The sequence below is a fragment of the Mustela putorius genome, unplaced genomic scaffold, assembly GCF_011764305.1.
Source record: "Mustela putorius furo isolate JIRA1106 unplaced genomic scaffold, ASM1176430v1.1 tig00004041_pilon_pilon_pilon, whole genome shotgun sequence".
NCBI classification, from domain to species: domain Eukaryota; kingdom Metazoa; phylum Chordata; class Mammalia; order Carnivora; family Mustelidae; genus Mustela; species Mustela putorius.
Genome location: NW_025422176.1, coordinates 2,333,039 through 2,356,502, shown reverse-complemented (window position 1 = coordinate 2,356,502; position 23,464 = coordinate 2,333,039). Strand labels below are relative to the sequence as shown.

General features: G+C 40.1%; 1 protein-coding gene across 10 annotated transcripts in view; it reads right to left on the bottom strand.

Moving 5' to 3' along the window:
- Nucleotides 1-23,464, bottom strand: part of TNRC6A (trinucleotide repeat containing adaptor 6A) — a 103,304-nt gene that overhangs the window by 56,095 nt on the left and 23,745 nt on the right. For 9 of the 10 annotated variants that reach the window (XR_001177234.2, XM_013048885.2, XM_013048887.2 and 6 more), the window contains 2 exons: nucleotides 21,291-21,378; nucleotides 13,037-13,058 (listed from right to left, as the gene is read on the bottom strand). The exons of the other annotated variant lie outside the window; for it this stretch is intronic. Coding sequence is in view for 8 of the 9 variants with exons in the window: in XM_013048885.2 (XP_012904339.1) it covers nucleotides 13,037-13,058; nucleotides 21,291-21,378 (110 nt within the window). In the remaining variant the exon portion in view is untranslated. The remainder of the gene's footprint in view (nucleotides 1-13,036; nucleotides 13,059-21,290; nucleotides 21,379-23,464) is intronic. 10 annotated transcript variants of the gene reach the window in all.

The following is a 23,464-nucleotide window of genomic DNA, read 5'->3' as shown; positions in this document are numbered from 1 at the left end:
TGCTCAAATGGTATTTTAAAAAATAAAAAGTCATCTATAAACATTCTTTAAAATCTTCATCACAGAGAATGATTTTATGCTCTTAAAAGCCACAACTTAACTTCTGGAAGAAAAGCTAATATCCTACAAACTAGTATATTTAAACTGTAACTGCATTTTAGGCCAACACCACATAAAAGATTTGTCGTTCCTACCTACAGTTAAGGTTTCCAGTAAGTAATTATAATCTCTTTAAGCCTAAACTCTCAAATCAATCATTCTAGCTGCCCTGCTCAAACAATAAGGTAGTTTTCAATAGTCTTCACTTTAAAGAATCTGCTTCATGATCAGAGTTAGAGCAAACAAGTATGGGTGAAATCAGTTCTTCCAGCCTTCCTGATTAATAGCAGCCGAGTCACACCAGGGCAGTTTCAAAAAGCACAAAGCTGATGAAAACTTCAAGCAGATTAGAAAATTCTCTATACCAAGAAATTCCAAAGAAGGGGGCTTCCAACTTCTGTTGCTTTCCAACTCCACAGCTTTCCGCAGAAAATGGAGGAAAGGTACAATGTCACTTCACTGCTATGGAAGTACTGCTCGCCAACTTCCCCTGTATTTGAGGCCCATTAACTCAAATTCCATCGCCTTATATTTTAAGAGGGACAGGAGGGGAAAGAAGAAGCCAGAATAATGGTTAAACAATGCAAAGACCATTGTATTCAATTAAAATTGAGCCTACAAATCAAATTTATTTAAAACTTGGCCAAACATTGTACTACTATAAAAATCCTCTTCTTACTCATTAATAAGCATCCTGGATGATTTATAATATAATTCCCCTTTATGATATACATTCCCTGTCCTATACTGACTTAATTCATTCTGGAATGCTGAAGGGCATTGAAGGGCACAGAAGGGGCAAGTCTGGCTTTTAAGGTGATACACATAGAGGCAATGCTAGAATTTTCACTGTGGACAAACAGCTGCGGTTTTAAGTGCCACTAGTCAACCTGGAAAATACTCAAATGCTTGTCAATCCATTAACTTCTGCTAATCCTTAGCAAGTTGAACTAAATCGGTATTTGATAATGTGAAAAACAACACTTAAAAGCTAATATGAAATATAACACACCATATTTATACTTTTAACAGGTACAAAAAAATCTTAATATTTTGGTTAAAACATTCCTAAAGTAAGGAAAAGTAACACATACCAAGGTATCATAAACAACTGATTCAAAATTAAATACTGAACTTTAAATATTACACTGAATTCATTTAATATTATTTTTACATTTTTTTTCAATTCATTTAATTTTAATTCACTTCACAAATCATCCAGAAATGGGAAGCATACTTTTTCCTGGGTCTTAGGGAAGCATCTACACACCCAATCCCTCAGGGAACTCAACTTCCTACTCAAACATTCCCAAATCAAATTACTAACACAAAGAGATACACAGCTGATTTACCTCCATACAATCTTCTACTCTCTAGCAAAATGCCTGAGCAATCTGTTCTAAAGTACAGACCTTCTCAAACGGCTGGAGGATATCCACACAATATTCACAGCATGGTATTTCCAAGATGTGTAGTTAATCTACCCATCAAATCTTGTCCAAATATGTGAGACTAAGAACATTATGATGATAAAAGATACAGTTTTCAAGCAGAGGTACATGCTTTATAAGAAAATAAGTCAGGGGGCGCCTGAGTGGCTCAGTGGGTTAAGCCGCTGCCTTCGGCTCAGGTCATGATCTCAGGGTCCTGGGATCAAGCCCCGCATCGGGCTCTCTGCTCTGCAGGGAGCCTGCTTCCCTCTCTCTCTGCCTGCTTCTCTGCCTACTTGTGATCTCTGTCTGTCAAATAAATAAATAAAATCTTAAAAAAAAAAAGAAAAGAAAAGAAAATAAGTCAGACTACCCTGCCATCTCTTTCAGAACTTAGCATTTTAGAGGTGATTCTTAAATTTGTTTTATTATAATTGCTATGGGGATATTTGTTAAGAAAAAAAAAAAAGACTCTTTAGCCTCATAGATTTACTAAATCAGAATCTGTATTTCTTCAAACAAGGGTCATACGTGGTTGTCACATCTAAGTAAATTTGGAAAACTGTTCTGACCGATACTGCCGCTACATGTAGAGAGCTTTGGACTTCCATTAGTGACTTTAAAAAAAAAAAAAAGACCTTAAAAGTTATGCAATAAAGGAAATGTCCTCACTCACTGAAGATAATAAATTATTTAGGAAATACAGGACAGTTAATTTTTTTAATTAGAAAAAATATAAAGTTCAGGGCGCCTGGGTGGCTCAGTTGGTTAAGTGTCCAACTCTTGATTTAGGCTCAGTTCATGATCTCAGGGTCATGAGGTCAAGCCTCAGTCAGGTGGATTCTCTCTCTGCCCCCACTTATGTGCTCTCTCTCTCTCTTAGAAAGAAAGAAAGAAAGAAAGAAAGAAAAGAAAGTTCAGATAAATCAAACAGTTAATAAAAAGCTTTTAGAAAAGATGGGCAAAAATTTTTCTAAATCTGGATAAATGGTAGATTTTCCCAGCGTAACTCAGTCAAGTAATCAGTGAGTAAAAAATTGTTAAGTTTGACCAAATAAAATTATACAATACTGCTTATTTTTGCAAGGGTGTGTGTGTGTGTGTGTTTATTCCAAACTAAAAGGCAAACTAGAAAAATATCTGTCCTTTAGAACAAATTAAAGGGATCCATTCTCTCTCCTCTCCCACTGTCTACCCCAATTTTCCCTAAATGAAGGACAAGAGGTACTGTTTTGGGATAAGGCCCTTAAAGCTAATTCAGGGAAACATTCCACAGAGTCACTAGAGTTTAGGGTCAGAGTTTAACCTAAGAGTACAACGGTTATTTAATTTTGCTTTTCTTGCTCTGAAATATATATTTGCATCCTCTGCATATATACCCCTTTGCGGAGTCTACTATTGGGCAAAATTTAGGTATTTCTGCCTGATACCTCAACTTCAGAACAAGTTCAAACGTATGATATAATCCATAATTTTGGAAATATTTGCATCAAATATATGAGACAGAATGCTAATAAGTTTATTATACAAAAAGCTCATGTAGGTGCTCCTGGGTGGCTCAGTGTTAACCCGCACTCTGCCTTCGGCTCAGGTCATGATCCCAGGGTTCTGGGATCAAGCCCAGCACTAGGCTCTCTGCTTGGCAGGGAGCCTGCTTTCCCCTCTTTCTCTCTCTCTGCCTGCCTCTCTGCCTACTTGTGATGTCTCTCTGTCTGTCAAATAAATGAATAAAATATTTAAAAAGAAGAAGAAGAAAAAAAAAAGCTCATGTAAACTGGTAACAAAAGGCCCAGGAAATAAATGGGTTAAGAACAAGAATGGGAAATTCATAAAATTAAAAAGGCACAAGTAATTAAACATATGATATTCCATTTTACCAATAAATATAGATCAAAGCACTAAAATACCAATTTGGGCCTGCCAAATTTATAAAGATAATAGACCCCATTCACATGCTGCAAGACCTATTCCTTGCACTACGGCAGATGCTGCACTGTGATTCACCCATGGTGGGTTGGGCTCTACTTTAATGAGAGGAAAAACCAAATCACCGTCTGGGTGAAGAGGAACTCTGAAGTGACTAGGGACACTGCTGGTATGTCCAGTTGAGGCTGAAAGGTTGCTAGGATACTGCACAACCACAAGGTTGGAAATTCAAATTCACTAAATATTAGCTAGATGCCAGGCACTCTGATACCACTTTAGCCTCATGATTCTATAAATTTAAAATATTATTTCCATTTTACAGATGAGGCGGTTAAGGCTTAGAAGAAGGCTGCCCATGATCAAACATCTAGTAAATGGCAGAGCTTGAGTTTAAAACCAAACTAGGCCCCCAAACCAATGTTCCTCCTAGTATAAATTAAGTTTCCCCTTACTTATAAGAGCAAAATCAAACTCTCCAAAAATAGGGAAGTCACTAATTATAGTATCGTCACTCTGAAAGCTGCAAATTAAAACTTTCTATAATAAGATGTCTATACTCAGCATTTACTAGTCTCCGGTTCTGAGATTTATGTTCTATATTATTTCATTCCCACAACATCAAGTAGCCTGAATTATCTCCTTTCCACAGCATCGAACTGAGGTGTGGAGGTTAAAGAACTTGCCCAAGGTCACAGAAACAAGAGCTGTAAAGGCACTATTCAAATCCAATGCTATCTGACTCAGAAGCCTGGACTTTTAACACTATGCTGTGTTTATGCTAGAATTCCATGATTATCATCTTCAGTAGAAGATTCAATACTTTTCGCTTCAGGCCAAATGCTTTCTTTCCAGCTGCTTTTATCCAGTGCATTTTCAATGAGGCTGTAGCAGAGAGAGCGCTCTCAGTACTGTTCTGAAGCACAGATAGTACTCTTACTAGAACTGAAGAACATAAAAGTGCAAAGCAGAATATACACTGGGTTATTTCCTAGTCTGGAGTTTTCTCTTACCTGGTTATAGCTGATGAAGCTATTCTTGCTAATCTCTCCTGACTTCTCCAAAATTTAAACCAGAGGACTCCTGATTTGGTTTTCTTTTGTTTTTTTGAAGGTGTGTTTGTTCCTCAGTAGATTTTTTTTTTATTTTTTTTTTAAAGACTTTATTTATTTGACAGAGAGATAGACAGCACAAGTAGGCAGAGCGGCAGGCAGAGGGAAAGGGAGAAGCAGGCTCACTGCTGAACAGGGAGCCAGTGTGGGGCTCGATGCCACAGCCCTAGGATCATTGCTGGAGCTGAAGGCAGACACTTAACTGACTGAACCACTTTGGATGCCCGATTTGTTTTCTTTGAAACTGAAGACCTAACTGCTACCAAGGCAGAATCTCAGGGCTTAGGACACAACCCTAGGATACTTCCACAAGTCTCCAACAACTATGGAGTCAATCATCCCTGAATCTACTTTCCAACAATAGTTTGCTTTGCTGACTGCACTGATGTCTGCTTTTCTATTTCACCGTCTCTGCCCCACCAGAGCTGCATCAAAAACATATGAAGTTACAAAATCTTTCACTGTTGGTATTAAGAAGCAAACACAATAATTTGTTGGTATTTAGACGCAAACACAACTACATATGCTAGAAATAAAATGGCCCTGATTTTACAAGCATAAAGGAGTCCTCAGCATCCTTCACTGCCTCACTGAGTATATAAATTTAGATTTATATATAAATCAACACAAATTGTTTTCCTTTCTCAATAGAAGGAAAGGAAAAATAGTGACTTTGATATACCTAAACCTCTACTATTTCCCTTGGAAGCAGAAGGCCATTTCTCCCCCTACTGTTAGTGCTGAGCTACAAAGAGAGTTACAAAGCTCAAAGACACCTTCCATAGGAAGAAAGATGTTTGCCATTAGTAAATTCTACATCAGCAAGAAACTCTGCTTCTCCTTCCAAGAGGTCAGCACACATCTGCCCTCACAATTTCTCATAAAGTGAACGTACTATGATGGCACATTTGGTATCAGAACCTAGGCTGCCCAGTTATTACTTAATACCTGCCCATAACACAGAAGTCATGACTCTATTCTATATTATGGAGAAAAACACTGCCTAGAAGGCCCAGTTCTAACAGAACTTCCCTACCTGTGTGACAGAGTCACAGGCGGGCTATGAGGCGGACAGCCTCAGAAGCTGATGCTCAGCCTCAGCCACAGTAGCCCCTTCTCTTTCCCTAACAGCCCCGAAAAAGGCCGGTTCCTACATGAGCCATTATGTGAACAGTGTCAGGCAACACACTTCCAGTCACATCTGTTTAGGCCTCAGTTTCTCCTCTGAAAATTTATGCAGCACAGGAATTCTTTGTCAAGCTACCAACATTCCTGAATTTCATTATTACAGGATTGTGACTGAGAGACTTAAGACTTTATGAAGTAAAAAGCTGAGACCACAGGTAAATATATTTACTGCTCCTAAAGTAAAACGAAAAGATGAAGCATAGTTGGGACATGGACTTGGGAGTTGGTTTCGTTCATGCACTGCTGTGCATGGGTCGGCAAACAATAAATATTTCATGAATGTTAAACAAACAAACGAAAAACAAGGACACTTTATGGATCCCAACTTTGGAAGAAAGGATTGCCTGACAATTACTTTTTATTTATCTCTGTTTCCCAAGATGACCCCATGAGCCTGCACAACACAGCGGATACTGGCAGTGACGATGAAAAGAAAGCGGAAGACTGCTTCCTTACTAATACGAAGGGAACAAACTAAATGCTTTCTTCCTTTGACTCTAACAGTCATTTCAGTCCCATCCCCACAGCTGAACTGTGTCCTCTGCCTTTCCCAGCTTTCTCCGTCAGCAAGCTTGCTGAAGGGAGGGCCTCACATATTTGCCCGTGCTCCTCAGAAGGTACTTCTTCCCTCCTTCTGAAGATGGCACGAAACGGAGGCGATGTGGGTTTGGTCGGTCGCTTTACATCTCCCTGAAAGAGGTGGAGCAAGGTATTTCAAACTTCATTAGTTTTGCTCCAAAAAGGGATGGGTTGTAACTGCGTACAGGTCTGATGCCAGGAGGAAGCTTTTAGAAAATCACCTTCTTGCTTGGTCCTCAAAATTCCTATTATTCTTTTTCATCAACAAAGATGAAGCAAACAGTTTCAGAGCTTTCTCTAATGATTCCTGAAAAGCCAACCACTTTACACATTGCAGTTGTCAGATGCTCCCTGATTCACAAAATTATGCTGGTGATACAACTTTTTATTTCTCTGTGCTTGGGGAAGTACCATAAAACCTGTTAAAAGATCTTTCTGGGCATCTTTTTAAAACATGCATTGTTTTAGTTCACTCACTGAGTATTATTAAAGCACTAGCGCAGCCTTCCGACTTTGTTTTGCATGTAAATACAGCGCTGTTTTCAAGAAGAAAGTAGCAGTAGAGCCCACTAGAGTTAGTCATCAAATCCTGGCTCAGCCACTCACCAGCTGCATAACCAAAAGGCAAATGATTTTTCTTAGCCTCAATTTCACTTCTAAATGTGAGGATACTATCTCCTTTCATAAGGATGCTGAAGGGATTAGATGCAGACTTATATTGTTCTAGTACACACTGATGAAGGCCTACTCCCATATTAGTTTTTAAATATCCTACATTTCACGAAGCCTCAGAGTTCCCAGTCTGCCACCCTGGTCCTTCTAAGTCCCACACATTTCCCAAAATTCAAGAGCTAAAAGATTACTCTTAGCATATGAAACTTCTAGGACCCTGCTCCAGTATGTGTTCTGAACCACTGGTAACCATTCATTATTAGTGATTAAATATTTAGAATATTCCCCTTGATTAGATTAAGTATATATAAAGCAGCGCCTGATACACAGTAGGTGCTCAAAGTTAGTCATCAGGATGTCTCCAATAGGATTTCACATGCCCTGACCTAACAGCTTTTGAATATTTTGATCACCCCCCAGGAGCAATGGAGCTAAGCAATAAAATCATGTTCGACAAAAAAAAATTGTGGGGACCTGGGTGGCGCGGTCAGTCGGATGTCTGACTCTTGATTTCAGCTCAGGTCACGATCTCAGGGTCATGGTATCGAATCCCGTGTCTGGCTCCACACTCAGCGCAGAGTCTGCTTGGGATTCTCTCTCCCTCTCCCTCTGCCCTCTCCCACTGGTTGCTGTTCTCTCTCTCTCTCAAATAAATAAAATAAATCTTTGAAAAAAAATTGTGAGGCTAGAACGGAGAAAGAATTTAAAAAAAAAAAAGAAAAGAACTGAGCAAGAATAATGGCTTCCAAATGTGGCAAGGAACAAAAATGTGTTTTAAATGCTGACTCAATTTTCATTAAGAATTTTTAATTAGTCCAGAAAGAGAATAGCAGCAATAAGCTATGCTACCCCATGGGATTACCAGGAAATAAATAAAATCTTTATCCACTATTCTCTATTCCTGTTTCCAGCTCAGCCTCCTTCCACCTGTCCTCAGAGCTCCGGGGTCTGTTATTCTGTGGGATATAACCTGCTTATAAAATCACCTGAAGAGGGGCGTCTGGGTGGCTCAGTGGGTTAAAGCCTCTGCCTTCAGCTCAAGTCATGACCCCAGGGTTCTGGGATCAAGCCCCTCATCGGGCTCTCTGCTCAGCAGGGAGCCTGCTTCCTCCCGTCTCTCTCTCTCTACCTGCCTCTCTGCCTACCTGTGATCTCTGTCTGTTGAATAAATAAATAAAATCTCAAATAAATAAATAAATAAATAAAATCGCCTGAAGAAAGCACTAGCATGAGAAAGAAGAAATGGGGGGAAGGGGAAGGGAGTGAAATGGTGGTGAGAGAGAGAGAGAGAGGCATTAGCTGTCAAAAATTAACAGTGCTTCACAAAACAAACTGAGGGTTGCTGGGGGGAGGGGTTTTGGGAGAAGGGGGTGGGATTATGGACATTGGGGAGCATATGTGCTTTGGTGAGTGCTGTGAAGTGTGTAAACCTGGTGATTCACAGACCTGTACCCCTGGGGATAAAAATATATGTTTACAAAAAATAAAAAATTTAAAAAAAAATTAACAGTGCTTATTCTTTTGCAAGGAATGTATAATGAGAATGTTTCCAAAACAAATCAGTGTCAGAGCTGAAAAGCAGTTTTTGAAAAATTACTTTACTTTTTATTTATTTATTTTTAAAGATTTTATTTACTTATTTCACAGAGATACAGCAAGAGTGAAAACACAAGCAGGGAGAGTGGGAGAGTTAGCAGGCTTCCCACTGAGCAGGGAGCCCTATTTGGGGCTCGATCCCAGGACCCTAGGATCATGACCTGAGCCGAAGGCAGATGCTTAACGACTGAGCCACCCAGGTGCCCTGAAAAATTACTTTTCTTTTTTTTTTTTTTTAAGATTTTATTTATTCGACAGAGAGATCACAAGTAGGTAGAGAGGCAGGCAGAGAGAGAGAGAGAGAGGAGGAAGCAGGCTCCCCAACAAGGAGAGAGCCCGATGCGGGGCTCGATCCCAGGACACTGGGATCATGACCTGAGCCGAAGGCAGAGGCTTTAACCCTCTGAGCCACCCAGGCGCCCCAAAAATTACTTTTCTTAATCAAGTTCCCAAAGGCATTCTGAAGAGAGAATATTAACTCCTTCTCTTCCTTTACATTATATAAGGCCACAGGACATCTTAAAATGTATCCATCTATTCCTATACCTCACCATAAATTTTTCAGCATTTCACTCCCCTGCTGTTTCAAGGAGATATTCATACACATTTTAAAGCATTTCAAATATTCAAACATTCAAATATGCATGCTCCTTAACAGTTTTTCAAAGTTCAAGTCACAAGGTAAGAATAAAACTTTCAAGAATTGCATTCTGTCTCGCATTATGTTGCTCCACATTTTCATTAGATGAGTTATGAATCCACTGTACCAGGAAATAAACATCAACTTGTCTCCATGTATGAAAGTTGGTCAAGAATTTAATTTATAAGGGGCGCCCGAGTGGCGCAGTGGGTTGAGCCTCCTCTGCCTTCAGCTCAGGTCATGATCTCAGGGTCCTGGGATCAAGCCCCGCCATCAGGCTCTCTGCTCAGCAGGGAGCCTGCTTCCTCCTCTCTCTCTGACTGCCTCTCTGCCTGCTTGTGATCTCTGTCAAATAAATAAATAAAATCTTAAAAAAAAAAAGAATTTAATTTATGATACTTTACAAGACCCCAACTTTTACACAAACTGTCTTACCACTGGGCGGAAGCAACATTAGTGTTATTTAACCAGAAATGGCAGTAGCCTTAGAAAGAATGGCTCATTTACGCAGAATTCATAGAGGGTGCTGCAGCCTAACTAGTCACGCTCAGTCTGAACCCTAAGATGGAGACTCCTGACAATCACAAAGACTCTAATAAAAATTCAAAATTCAGTCCCCCAGTCACAGCAGCCCTGTTTCCTTCAAGTACTTGACAGCCAGAAGTTACCAGATCCGGGCCTGATAGAGACTCTACTACACAAGGACAAAAAGTGATGTGGACCGTGAAAACTGCAGGAGAAACTGCAATTCTTGGTTACGCAGAATCTCCTGATTGGTAAATGCTGCCAATGGGAAGCGTAAAGGGTAACCAACACACTGTGTGGAGACCAGAGGAGACCGAGGAGAAGGACAACTAGATGCATCTGCGTATCTGGTGCTGGATTTTAGAAATGAGTTAACAGAAGACAGGGAAATCTCAATAAAGTCTGGAGTTCCATTAATACCAATATCAGCTTCTTAGTTTTGACAAAGGTGCCACAGAAATGCAAGATGTCAATCATGGGAAAACTGAGTGAGGTGTATGTGGGAAAACTCCCTACTACCTTTTCAACTTTTCTGTAAGTCATAAATTATTCCAAAACCAAACATTCAGTAAATGTAATGACTGTGTGTGCCAAACCTGTCCCACAAATTTCCAGTTTGTAATCTCTAATCACCATGAACCCCAAATCACAGATAACACAGACATTATACACGGCACAAAAATAAATACATTTTCATACACCAGAATAATGTGGCCAATCACGGAACTGCCATCGAAAAGGGTGAAGTAAAACAGTTGTCAGAGCAACAATACATTTTGAAGTGACTTTCAAACATTTAAGTAACCTAACATTCTCAGAACTCTGTCAAGTTTAAAATTAAGAAGATTCAAATACATTCATATTTTATGTACGGATGTAAAAGGATGATTTACATTTGGAAAGGATATAAACAGCAGGCATTCAAAGATCATGCTGGAGAAACAAACACCCACGAGCCAGTCGAAACTCTAAGATGGACTATAATCAAGTGGCCCAAATTTAAGATACATCATAACATCCTAAGAAATCGGGAAGGGAGAATCCATGGCCATTGGAGTGATCCATCAGAAGATGAGCTCTGTGAGGTCTGGAAAGCCTAAAAGGCCTCCCTGGCTAAGAAAAAGAGACAGAAATAGGGATGAACACGAAACAGATGAGAATGCTCTGAAAAGTATAAAGGAGTGAGGGACAACAGGCTGGTTAGATCACAGGAGGTCAGATTAAAGAGGGCCTTGGAAGCCAAGCACAGGAGTTTGGTCTTGAAGCAGAGCAAAGGGACAACTTAACATCCCTGTAGAGGGGAGTGGTGTGTGAAAACTGAGCTTGAAGAAGATGAAATTTGGTCATGTTCCAACAAATTAATTTGGCAATGTTGCCCCCTACATCATTCCACTCCCCTATAAACTTTCTTACGCGTCCAGATTCAAAGCCACATTTGAACTCTGATTCCCCCTCTGATCTCACCAGTTGCAATCCTGTGAATTCTAGACCTCCTACATCTTCCATCTGTCTCCTACCCCTGCTGCCAAGACCTCAGTTCAAATTGTCTTTACCCTTTCTATTCCCCCACTCCCTCTCTGGTGCTGCACTCTGTTGGTGAACGCTAGACGGTACTGACAAAGAAGCTCCTAAGGCACAGCTTATACCTGTGACCTTTGCTGGCTCACCACTCTTTTTCTACAACTCAAACTGGTAGTTTATTTATTTTGATTCCAGTATAGTTCACGCACAGTGTTACACGAGTTTCAAGTGTATAATATAGTGATTCACCAATTTCATACATTACCCAGGCTGGCTCCCTTCTCTAACCAGTATGAAGCCCAATGATATCCCCCCACCTCCAAGCCTACATTCTGTCCCTTCCCCCCAACATCTCTGCACTTATTCTCTGAATATTCCCTCTTCTTGTCCACCTGCTTCCTCTGCCCAGAGAGTGCCTTTCCTCTCTTTGCTCCATCTTTCAGCCAACACTTTCATCCACAGTGTCTGACAGCTTTTAAAAAAGAACAAAAAACCAACCCATGTCACTCTTCTGCTTAAACTCTTCAGTGGCTTCTAACTACCTAAAACACAGAAGTCGAAGTTCCTTAGTACACAGAGCATATAAGGCCTTCTCTTGACCTAACCCCTTCTTATCTCTTCAGAAAAACCCTTCTACCCCATCCATTCATTGCTGGATATTTAAAGCTCTAGGACTGTCCACCACATTATTTCTTGTCTCTGTACCTTCAATCGTGCTGACTGATCCCTCTGCCATTTCCTCTCTTATTGGATTGGCTGTTTCATCTTTTAAGATTCATAATCTCAAGGAGATTTTCCTTAACCCCCTGTGTCAAATAAGCTACTCGTTACTCCTCTGTGTTCCAGGACAACAACGGCATTTCTACCTGAAGCAAATCATATTATACTATACTGTGTTTAGGTGTTTCCCTCTACTGCCACTTTCTCCAGTAAAATATAAGCTAAGACTGTTCTTGTTCACTCTTAGACACTTGCAGCTAATAAATGTTACTTTAACAAACGCTGACCTCAAATAAAATCAGGCAGTACTGAGCTGCATTTCTCAACCAAATGCAGAGGTCGTACTTCTGATATAGCTACACGTGAAAATTCATGATCTTCAAGCCTAACAAGTTTAGCATCTGAGAGCCCTACACCTTTCATTACCAGGTAGTCAACTCTTGAGAGGGTGAAGAATTCCTGATTCAGGATCTGAGAGGAATGATGTTCCTGGTTCCTTAGCAACCTGAAGGCTCCTGCTTGATGGGTACTGGGAGCTGCTCAGCCTGGCAAAATGACCATCAGGTTAGCAATCTACTATTCTCAGGAATTAAATATAGAGTGGGTATCACGGTATGCCTCCAGGAAGGAGTGGGGGACAACTGTTTACAGAGACCAAGGAATAAAGCAAGGGATGAGGTAACAGTCCCAGAGATAACCCCAGATAAGAAGACTTTTTTACACAGAAGACTAAGGGAAGGTGCATGCGTTCAAAGACTCAAATCAAGGGAGTATGTCAAGAAGTGGTGTGCATCCTAGGAGACAGTGTAAGGTAGGTCTCAAGGTGGCATATTTTGAAAGCAGTAATATAGTAAACCATTAACCCCAAGAGATGACTCCAAGATGTGTCACCGAAGAATTCTGTCCCCACCCCTCTGTTCTTTCACGCTCTTGGCTCTCCCAATCCTGGAGGTGAATAAAAATGCATATCAACAACCTTACTTTAATGAAAAAAAAAAAAAAAAAGATAAAAATAGCTTTAAACAACGTACCTTTGATTTTTTGTTCAGTGGCCTAAAATAAAAACAAACAAACAAAAAACAATGTAAATATGAAACTGAAAGAAATGGATTGTTATGATAAAATGTTAATATATTACTATTATATAAGACATATACACTTTTATTAAATAAGGAATTTGTCATTTAGGTGAACTGCACAGGAAAAGATATGCAAAGAAAGCATGCTTTTCCCACAGATGTGCCCCATTGTCCCTGATACAATGTTTATTAATAAAGAATGTTTGAAATGTTTCTTTAGATACAGATCAGAGAAGACATCATTGAATGACATTTAATAATAAAAAAATGGCACTGCACATTTCTCATTATTTGATTTTTAAATGAATTTCCTATAACTGTCACCGCTAACATTTAATGGATCCATTGAGTTTTGCATAAGTTTAAATGGTTTCAAAAATTCTTATTTCAAATGATAAAAAAAATTAAGTTTTCTGGAAGAAAAGCTGAATATAACCACTTGGCCAAATCAGTAATAAATTTAACTCCTGGAGGTTAGGCTGCTCTTTCAGTTAAACGTAGTTAACTTTTAAGTATTTTTGAGTGGGGAAAAAATTTCAAACATATGTCACTTCTGACACATCTGATAATTCATTAAAATTACTGTGTTCAGAAGCCGAACTGACGCCAACCCTGCTTTGCCATATTTGCCCCATTGTCCACCGTCTCTGACATAGTAAGAGCAGAGCTGCCTCAAGATACCTCACTCAAACTTTGAGGGCCCCACAAAGAAAGAACAGATTAAAGACAGAGGCCACAAGCATAAATCAACTTTTTAGTTAAGGCCAATTGCATGGGAGTCCTAAAAATAAAAGATAAAGGGACAGGCAGGGAGGTGAGGAAAGACTGAATAATTCGTAGCCAATAACCAGGAATTGTTCCTAAGTAAAGATAAAGCTTTCCTTAAGTGCCATGGGGCACAATAATTTTTCTTACTCATATTAAATTATTGTTACCTAAAATAGCATTTATTGAATTTGACCATTATAGAACTAGATGGTGAAGGACTCTATGGCAATTACCCTAATCCTCAAGCCCTACCAAACAGTCTTTCCCTAGTGAGCCAGAGTCAGTCCAGACAGTGAGCAACTTTACCAAGTTTTAGAGCACTAGTGTTATGCTAAATAATGGAGGCCCATCTTTTACTTCATATGGATCAAAAATTAAAAAAACAAAAACAAAAACAAAAAAAAACTGATGGAAGGACAATGGCAAAAGACCAGATAACCAGCTAGAACACTTATTTTACTTCTGGAGAAATTGTTTTTAAAATCTGATGGTAGATGATCAGTTTTATTAGAGAGACCTTGGTATATGAATACATTATGAGAAGTACCATGGCAAACAATAAAATACATAATTTTCTGAAGCCAAAACATTACAGTACAAAAATTATTTTATATGCTGAAAATCTTTTTTTTTTTTTTTAACTCTTTCCTAGTCTCTTCCACAGTTTACTTCCAACGGAAACTAAGTTACAATACACAGAAGCCTTGATCACAGTATCCCCAAGATAGACAGTACTGCTCTCACTGGCCTTAACACAGAGGATATGTAGTCTCCAACTCCAAAACAAGTCCACATTGCTTCAGAACAAGTCTACTCATTCAGTACTCTGTCATCCACAGAGAATGACACAGAGAAGACATCTAAAGGTGTCTGCCCGTCCGAATACTGACGAATATACTGAAGGAATTTAACAGAACCCAAGAGCTTCTGACTGATTAAGAGGAAACAGAACTCAGCAAGTGCCACTTCTTTAAAATAAGGCTTTGTGGGTTGGTCCAGGAACCTAGCATACTACTCAAAACTGTTCAAAAGATAATTTTCCTAACAGGATCAATGATTTTATGAGTGTCTGTCTGTCTACACTGTTCAAAATGGCAGCCCTGTCCACATGTGGCTACTGACCCCTGAAGTAAACCGAGTCTAAACTGCTTTGTGTAAAATAGCAGTTTTGTACTTTTTGTTACTTAAAAAAGGTAAACTATCATTAATAATATTTGATACTGATTACTTGTTAGAATAGTAATGTTTTATATATATTTGCTTATATAAAATATGTTAAAACTAAGTTCAAATTTCCTTTTTACTTTTACATGACCTTGTCATTCAAACCCTCTGGGTCTCGGTTTCCCAATTCCTCAAATGGGAGTTTTGGGAGATGACTACTTATCATTCAGGGCTATTATGGGGCTCAAGTACAACACAGGAAGATTTTTTCTTTACAGTATTACTCAAATGTGAGATTCTCACTGTAGACCCTCTTGTGTAACAGAATTAAAGGATTCTGTCACATCTATAAAAAATTTTTCCATATTGAGTATCCTTTTCTTAAAAACAAAAACAAAAAACAGAGGCGCCTGGGTGGCTCAGTCGGTGGAGCATCCACCTCTTGATTTCGGGGTCATGAGTCTGAGCCCCATGTTGGGCACAGAGCCTGCTTACTATCAAAAAAAAAAAAAGAAAGAAAAAGAAAAAAAAAGCCTGAGCTGTGATTCCACAAGCAACTACTACAACCGCCTCACTTCATGAAGGAAGCTATTAGACAAGCGGCAAACACACAATATGCCAACTTTTCTGTCCGACTCCACACCATTTTCCCCTAAGCTCCCTACTAAACCTGACTGCCTAAGAGCTCAGTGTCTGAAGTCGGACTCTGAATCCTGGCTCCACCATTTAACACCTGATGTGACCTTGACTAAAATTAACTTCTCTAAACCGAAGTTTCCTCATCTGTAGGACAGGAACAAAAACACCTCCCCCAGAGCTGTTGTGAGCCTAGAAGGATCTAAATCATGAAGAGCTGGGGGGAGAGTGGCCCTTAAGGACCCGCCGGGCACACAGGAAGCACGCAAGAGGTCTTAGCCACTGCGGCTGTCACCAACCGCGATGGCCAGTACCCTGGCTCAGTCCTTTCACTCTAGGAAATGGCCCAACTCAAACACACTCCAGGTTCCCAAGTCCAGTTTTTTTTTTCTCTTTTCCTAATCATCTACCGTATCTTCACAGTGCCAGGTATTACAAACTAACATCAGGAAAAAAGAATTGATGGCCTACTTTAAATGAGATAAATAGGGGTCAGATAGCTTTTCTAGGATTTCTTCACAAGCAGCACTCAGCCTAAACCTCAGGCCCGCTATATACAGTGTTGAGTTTTTTGTTGTTTTTTTTTTTTTAAAAAAAGGGAACCGAGACCAAGTGGAGACTAGTCAACTGAAATCCTGTGAACACTTGACTGCCCTGCTCTAGGCCTGACTATGTTAACCACCCAGGCTACTGAGAAACTTTCACTCATTGCGCTGCTGAATAGGATCCTCACGACAACATGGACTTTGGGAGACATGATGACTGACAGTAAAATTTCTGAGAAGGGGACTGAAAGTTGGAGGTTTTCTATAACGTAGTCTCACTTAAACCCAAACTGAGTACATTTAAACCCACAAAGCCTGTAACAATCCCCTCCGCTCCTAACACAGTAACAAAAATAGTCATGAACACTGACTTCAAACATTCTGAACCCTAAACGATCCCTGTTTGTACTGTTGCTTCCCTCCGGCCCCTCAACCATTATATGCTTTCCAGGAACTACAATTACATGCTTAAAGTAAAGGTTATACTAAATTATCCCTCTATAATTAACCCATTTCTCAACCTCCTTTTCCCTTCATTACATTTCTCTCAAGATTCCTTCTACAAATTTCTTCTAAAAACAGAACCTGGAGATTAACAAGCTACTGGTACCTCTGTTGCCCTTTTTCTTTTTTTTTTTTTAAAGATTTTATCTATTTATTTGACAGAGAGAAATCACAAGTAGATGGAGAGGCAGGCAGAGAGAGAGAGAGGGAAGCAGGCTCTCTGCTGAGCAGGGAGCCCGATGTGGGACTCGATCCCAGGACTCTGAGATCATGACCTGAGCCGAAGGCAGCGGCCTAACCCACTGAGCCACCCAGGCGCCCCCTCTGTTGCCCTTTTTAAGTGCAGAAACTACATTCCCATACTGTAACAAATTATTTCGTAAGCCCTGGAATTAGGAGATAAGTAAACAGACGTCTTAGATATGAAATAGAAAGCTTTTCAAAACACAGAACTAAAAATAAAGCCGTCCAGTCACTGATCTCATTGTGAGAGATGTGCCCCGGCTGAAATATAATGAAAAGCCTGTAATTTTCATGTAAAATTTCTTCAAAGAGGAATTTAGATACTTGAAATTTATATTTGAGACAAAAAACTACCAGAGTAAAAACATTACAATGAGCCTCACTGGTGTCTCATCATTTATAGAAGGAGCTGTGCTACCTGGTTTTTATTTAAAACAGAAAATAACCTGTGATCTGAATATGAATTCCTTAAAAAAATACAAAGTGGCTACTAGGGACCACGCTTCTGTACACACAGAAAAAAGACTTGTTAAATGCCTTACAGAAATTACCACAGTAATATTATTTGTGGCTTTAAAGTTCACCTTTAGGGGACGCCTGGGTGGCTCAGTTGGTTAAGCGGCTGCCTTCGGCTCAGGTCATGATCCCAGCGTCCGGGGATCGAGTCCCACATCGGGCTCCTTGCTCGGCAGGGAGCCTGCTTCTCCCTCTGCCTCTGCCTGCCATTCTGTCTGCCTGTGCTCGCTCGCTCTCCCTCTCTCTCTCTCTGACAAATAAATAAAATCTTTAAAAAAAAAAAAGTTCACCTTTAGGTTGTGAAAACTAAAGCAGAAAGTATAAAGAATAGACAGGGGCACCCAGCTGGCTCAGTTGGTGGAATGTGCGACTCTGAATCTTGGTGCGACTCTGAATCAATCCCTAGATGCAGTGTAGAGATTACTCAAAAACAAAATCTTAAAAAAAAAAAAAGTACAAAGGACAACACCATGGCATGGCACCTAATTTTGGAAAAGTGCCGGGCAGGGTGGGTGGTTGGGGTCTAATCAGCTTCCCATCCTATTCCTAGTTCTGTCATCCTGACAAAACCAAACCATGGTTTGGTTGGCCTCTTCAACTTATGTTAATGCTTGACTTCTTTCTATCTAAAATGAATAGATCAGAACAGATAGTTACCTGAAATATTTTTCAGGAATAAAAATATATAGGTTTTTAACATGTGCATACATTACATGAAACCTGCAGATTGTTTTTACTGTAGTGAGTTTATGTTCCAACATTCGTATAAATGGGCCTGCCTACCTGTCTTATGTAGATGTCTGCCACCTACCCGCATACACCTGCTGGCTCCTACTACAGACAAAAAACAAGCTTGAGGAAACTTGTCTTAAAACTCTTGTGACTCACAATCTTTCATATGGGCTGTAAGTGTGCCACCTTGGGATTCTTTCTTGTTTTGTTTTTTTAATAGCTATTTGGTAACAACCTATAGAAATACCAGCTGTCCTTGCTACACCAAAGTGTGTTACTCAAATTCAGTTGTAAGCTGATTATTTGCAATTTGAAGAACACTCTTATTTACAGTAGCAGTCTACTCTACTACACTTAATATTTATCAGAGGCATTAAACTTCCTTTATATTGTGTTCAGTGGCCAGGGTGCCTGGGTGGCTCTGTCAGTTAAGCCTCTGCCTATAGCTCAGGTCATGATCTCAGGGTCAGGGGATGGAGCCCCACAGGCAGCTCCCTGCTCAGCTGAGAGTCTGCTTCTCCTTCTGTCCCTCCCCACCCCAATTTGTGCTTGCTCTCTCTCAAACAAGTAAATAAAATCTTTAAAAAATAAAAAAAATATATATTGTGTTCAGTGGTTAAATATTCCTGTGTCTAAAGGATACACAGGATCTAGCAAAAGAAGAAAACACTCCCCGTTATCCCTAAGCCTCTGTGATGATTCCAGTAGGACATGGTTAAGGTGAGAGACTGGAACCGGGTGAGGCAGAGTTGGAGTGGGAGAGTATAAAAAGCTGTCATTTCAGATCTGGTGCGAGGCTAAATGGCACAAAGTCATCATTCACATGTTAAAGACACTGACTTGGTGAGTCAGAGATTTAGTTATCAGAAAATATAAAGACAAACCTTGGCAATTACAGCCATTATTGGTGTATGTTACAACCTTAAAAAATTTACTCACATCACACATTTTAAAAATGTAACTTTTAAAGAAATCATTTGAGCAATGACCTCCCTTTCTCAAAACTTTCTCAGTAAATAGGGTAAATCCTAAATAAACAGACTTCATTATATAGTACCTTAGGCTTCTTCTCTAGCCTTTCGCAGACATCCTAACTTTCAAGCTACATACGGAATTCCTTAGAAGCAAGGATCAACCGGCTAACACAACACTCAGATGCTTGCCAAACCACCCACCGTTTCTACATAAAGTACACCTAAGCATCTTCTTCAACAAGTCTCTGAAGTTTCTTAGAAGCTCTCTTCAGTCAGTAAATCGCCTTCACAGCACAGACCAAGAGTTTCATAAGCCTCCCCCAACCTTAACTTACAGAGGATACAATTTTTTCTGCACCACAAATCCCAGCTAAAGACTGATCACACTGCAAAGACCAGCCTGTACCAACATGCCTCTGACAAAGGTCTATGGCATCATCAGTGCCAAAACTCTATACTAGAAACCTATTCTAGACCCTGACTATGACAATGCATCCCTCCCAGTCACTCCTGAGAGCAAGCAAAAGGCTAAAGGCTAGGGCCACCTATCACCTCTACCCTTACGATCGTCCAGTGCCCCCCACCTCCCACGCTGTAAGTACTTGCTGGTCACGCTGTCAGCTCAGCACTCCAGGAGGAAATTTTCTTTATCCCTTTCTATTCCCTTACCTGGTTAACTCCTCCCAAGATGTACTCCTGTCACTCAATCTGAAATGGAAGCATCAACGGAAGTCACTCCCCCTTCACACTCTCCCAACAAACTCTGTGGGTTCTTGCCGGTCCCTGCACCAGCATCTGAGCCTCTAATTTCTACCTCTTCCAATTCAAGCCCACGTCTTGCTAAGACATACATTCCCAAGCACAAACTTTTACACCAGTCTACTGAAATGTCTTTGGTGTTTTCCCCAACACTCAATGGCTGAAACCAGGAGAAGAGTCCACGGCCAACACCAATCCTCTGCAGTCTCATCCTGACACTTCTGCCCTCGGCGTCCCACTCCCACCAATCAAAACCCATACTCCTGTAAGGCTGTGGCGCCGGCTGCGGAGGCTGCGGATTTTACTCTGCGTGGAATCCCTTTCTATTCCACTCCTTGTTCACTTGGCTAATTTCTACTCTAAGAAAATTTTCCCTTCCGATGGTCCCACTCCAGGCTGAGTCAAGCAGTTCCCTGTCTTCAACAGCTCCCCACCTACCACAGATTTGGACGCTGTGTTTTTCCCTATTAAATAATGTGAAGAAAAGTGTACAGCTGTAATACAGCGCCTGGCACATAAGAAGTGTAGGTCAGAAATTAAAGTCAGAACTGCCATTGATACAGAAGTGGAACAGTGAATTCACTGGGTCATTTAGAACATTTTTAAGGTCCTTGAAATGTTGATACAGTAGGAGATGAGTGCCCAGCACTGTCATCAGGATTGTTAATTTATAAAAAAACAAAAACAAAAAAACTTTATAATTATGAACATAATCTTTCCTTTTCTATGATTTGTACTGTTTTGGTTAACAGTTTCTGACAGTGGATGGGGCTAGAGATCTTCCGCAGCAAATTATGTCTTAGGCTTATTTTCAAATATCTTACTGTAAGCAGCAAATTCTTGAAATCAGCCCAGGTACTAAACAGAAAGTAGAAGGGAAACGGACACTTTATTTCCTATTACGTGCATTATGTGTATTACGTTATCTCGTTTAATTAAATTCTCCTCTGACAAAACATAAGGAAACTAAGGCCCAGAAAGGCTAAACAAAGCTGAAGGACACACCATGTAGCACGCCCTGTGGGAGAGCCAGGTTTCAATGCAGCTGCAAATTGCTCGCTCTTCTCACATATAGAGAGATGCATATATTATGAAAACCTAGGAAGAGCTGATTGAAAGATAAAGACCTGTATAAACCACTTACCTTTGAAAAAACTACCGGCAAGATTAAATAACTATGCATTAAATTGTATATACTTGGCAAAAGTTACTATATACGCATAATCAAAAACATTAAATATTAAACTGAATCTCCACTGAAATTAAAACATTCAATCAAATGCTTTTAAAAACTCCAATTAGAGTAGTTTTCTTTTTAAATCTGTTTAGACCGCTTAACATAGATAGTTGATACATATATACTACCTTCTTTTGAGCAGCTTCCTTCTTTTTCTTGTCGTCTTTTTTCTTTTTCTTTTCTTCCATCAACTGTTCTTCTTCTTGCACTAAATCCCTGAACCACACAGTTGCAATTAACGTTCCCAAAATGTATTAAGAAATAAAAATAATGTTGCATACAGATTCATTTTCACTCTTATTAGAAGACATGGCAAATTACTCTATCATTCATCAAAATAAAACCCAGCTTGCAACCTCCATCTAACTCTGGAGACACTACTTAGTACTCTGCTTTAGGAAGTCAAAGTAGCAGAGCTTTGAGCTTCATGTTATGTCATGGAAGACAACCTAAAATTAGCAAATTTTACTCTGGGAAACAAGCTATACTCTCTGATTCTAGAATGTAAACACTGTGTGAGCCAGAGTTACCTTGCTTCTGGCCCCAACTATCAATCAGCAGCTAGTAGCAATGCCTCAGACCTCCCCACCATCCTCTCTGCCCAGGTATCTGGGGTACTGTTGGCTTTCCTTGCCCTAAAAAGCTTAACTATTTTTTAAACACAAGTTATTCATAAAAAGATCATGTAGTTCAGCTTTACTGTAATTTCATAGCCCATAAATATTCCAAACTATTCTTTCAGTACATGGGAATCAATAATACACTCATTATATAAGTTTGTTTCAATTCTTAAAATAACAAATGCTGAAAGTTGTCAACAGAACCCCTGGTTCAGGATTTCAAAATGATAGACAGGCTGAGTAAATGGGTCTGCCTCTTCTTTTCCACTCCACCTCACTGAAATGAAAGGAAACAAGGTAATATACATCTCTTCCCAGCTGAGGCATAATCAAGAGCAAAGAAAGCTACAACCCAAGAATAAACACAAGAAAAGTCTTGAATGGATGTATGTGCCACCCTCTGGCAGAGCTCTAGAGAGGCTCCAACAGAGCTAGGAGAGCAGAAATAGACACGGAGCAAAAAGACTGCCGAAGGAATAGAAAGGCCACAGCTATTCAACTCCTCCTAGCCACTTTCCATCCCCAAGACTACATGGCTACACACAGCAGCTACACTTGAATCCTGCCTAAAACCAAAGAAACACTCTCTAAAGAAACAAAACCTAGGCAGGAGGCAGGCAGGGCTCCTGCAAGAGGTCTGGTGCCCCAGATCAAGTCCTCTTTATTGGAAACTACCACCATTCTCCTCCATCACACCCTAGACTAAAGCCTGCCAATCACCATACTTCTCAGACACAGAACTCAGTCCCAGCCTTTCTGGTCAAGGTAGAGCCTCTAAGGAATGAGGAAACTTCGAAGAAAAGTTAAGAGGAGACTCACTTCAGTTACCTACATTAATAACCCTAGATTCAAGAACCTAAACCTTCATCCACAATATCAACAGACAACCAAAAATCAGATACTTGATGAAAATCAACAGACAAAGAGAAAATTTCTAACTGCCCTGAGGAAGCAAGGCAGCTTCCCAGAGGGAACATTATAAATAACAGACAGACAAGGCAAGGTTCAAGGAACATGAACCAGACATTTGGGGAACTGCAAATAATTTACCAAGGCTGAAAAGCAGATGGCATTGGGGATGCAGAAGAGAAAATGGGAAAGACAAGCAAACACAGGGGAAACTGCAAGGGATGCCACAAGGTGGAGCTCAATGAGATCCCACTCGAAGCTGGCTTGCTGACGGAGAGGCACACAGGTAGGCAGTGAAAAACAAACCGAGTGACATCATGGATGACTGCCGGTGATCCTGCAAGGTTGAGTATGTGACTGCTGAAGTCAGTGAGAAGCTGGAAGGAGATAATTGTTGCTATACTCCCTTGTCATTTTGTTCCAAGTAGGACTGCCATGTGGCTAACAGAGTAGCAAAACAGACTCACGCCAACCACAACCATGACTCATTCTCCCCTCTTCTGTGTGAGGGAGGCAAGGAGAGTGAGCAAGCTCGCTCACACTGTAATCCTGGGTAAGTCCGGGACCGAGCTAGCCACACATATGATTAAGAGTAAAATTAGTAAACAAATGAACTTGTATCATTGTCATGTCATCCATCAAAAGCAGATTACTAGCTCTAACTACTTAACCTTCTACAGCCTCAGTGCCCTCCTTAAAACTGGAGATTAATTTCTGTACTTCTACTTTGCACCACTTTTGTTAGGATTAAATGAAGGTGCTTAGTTAACAGA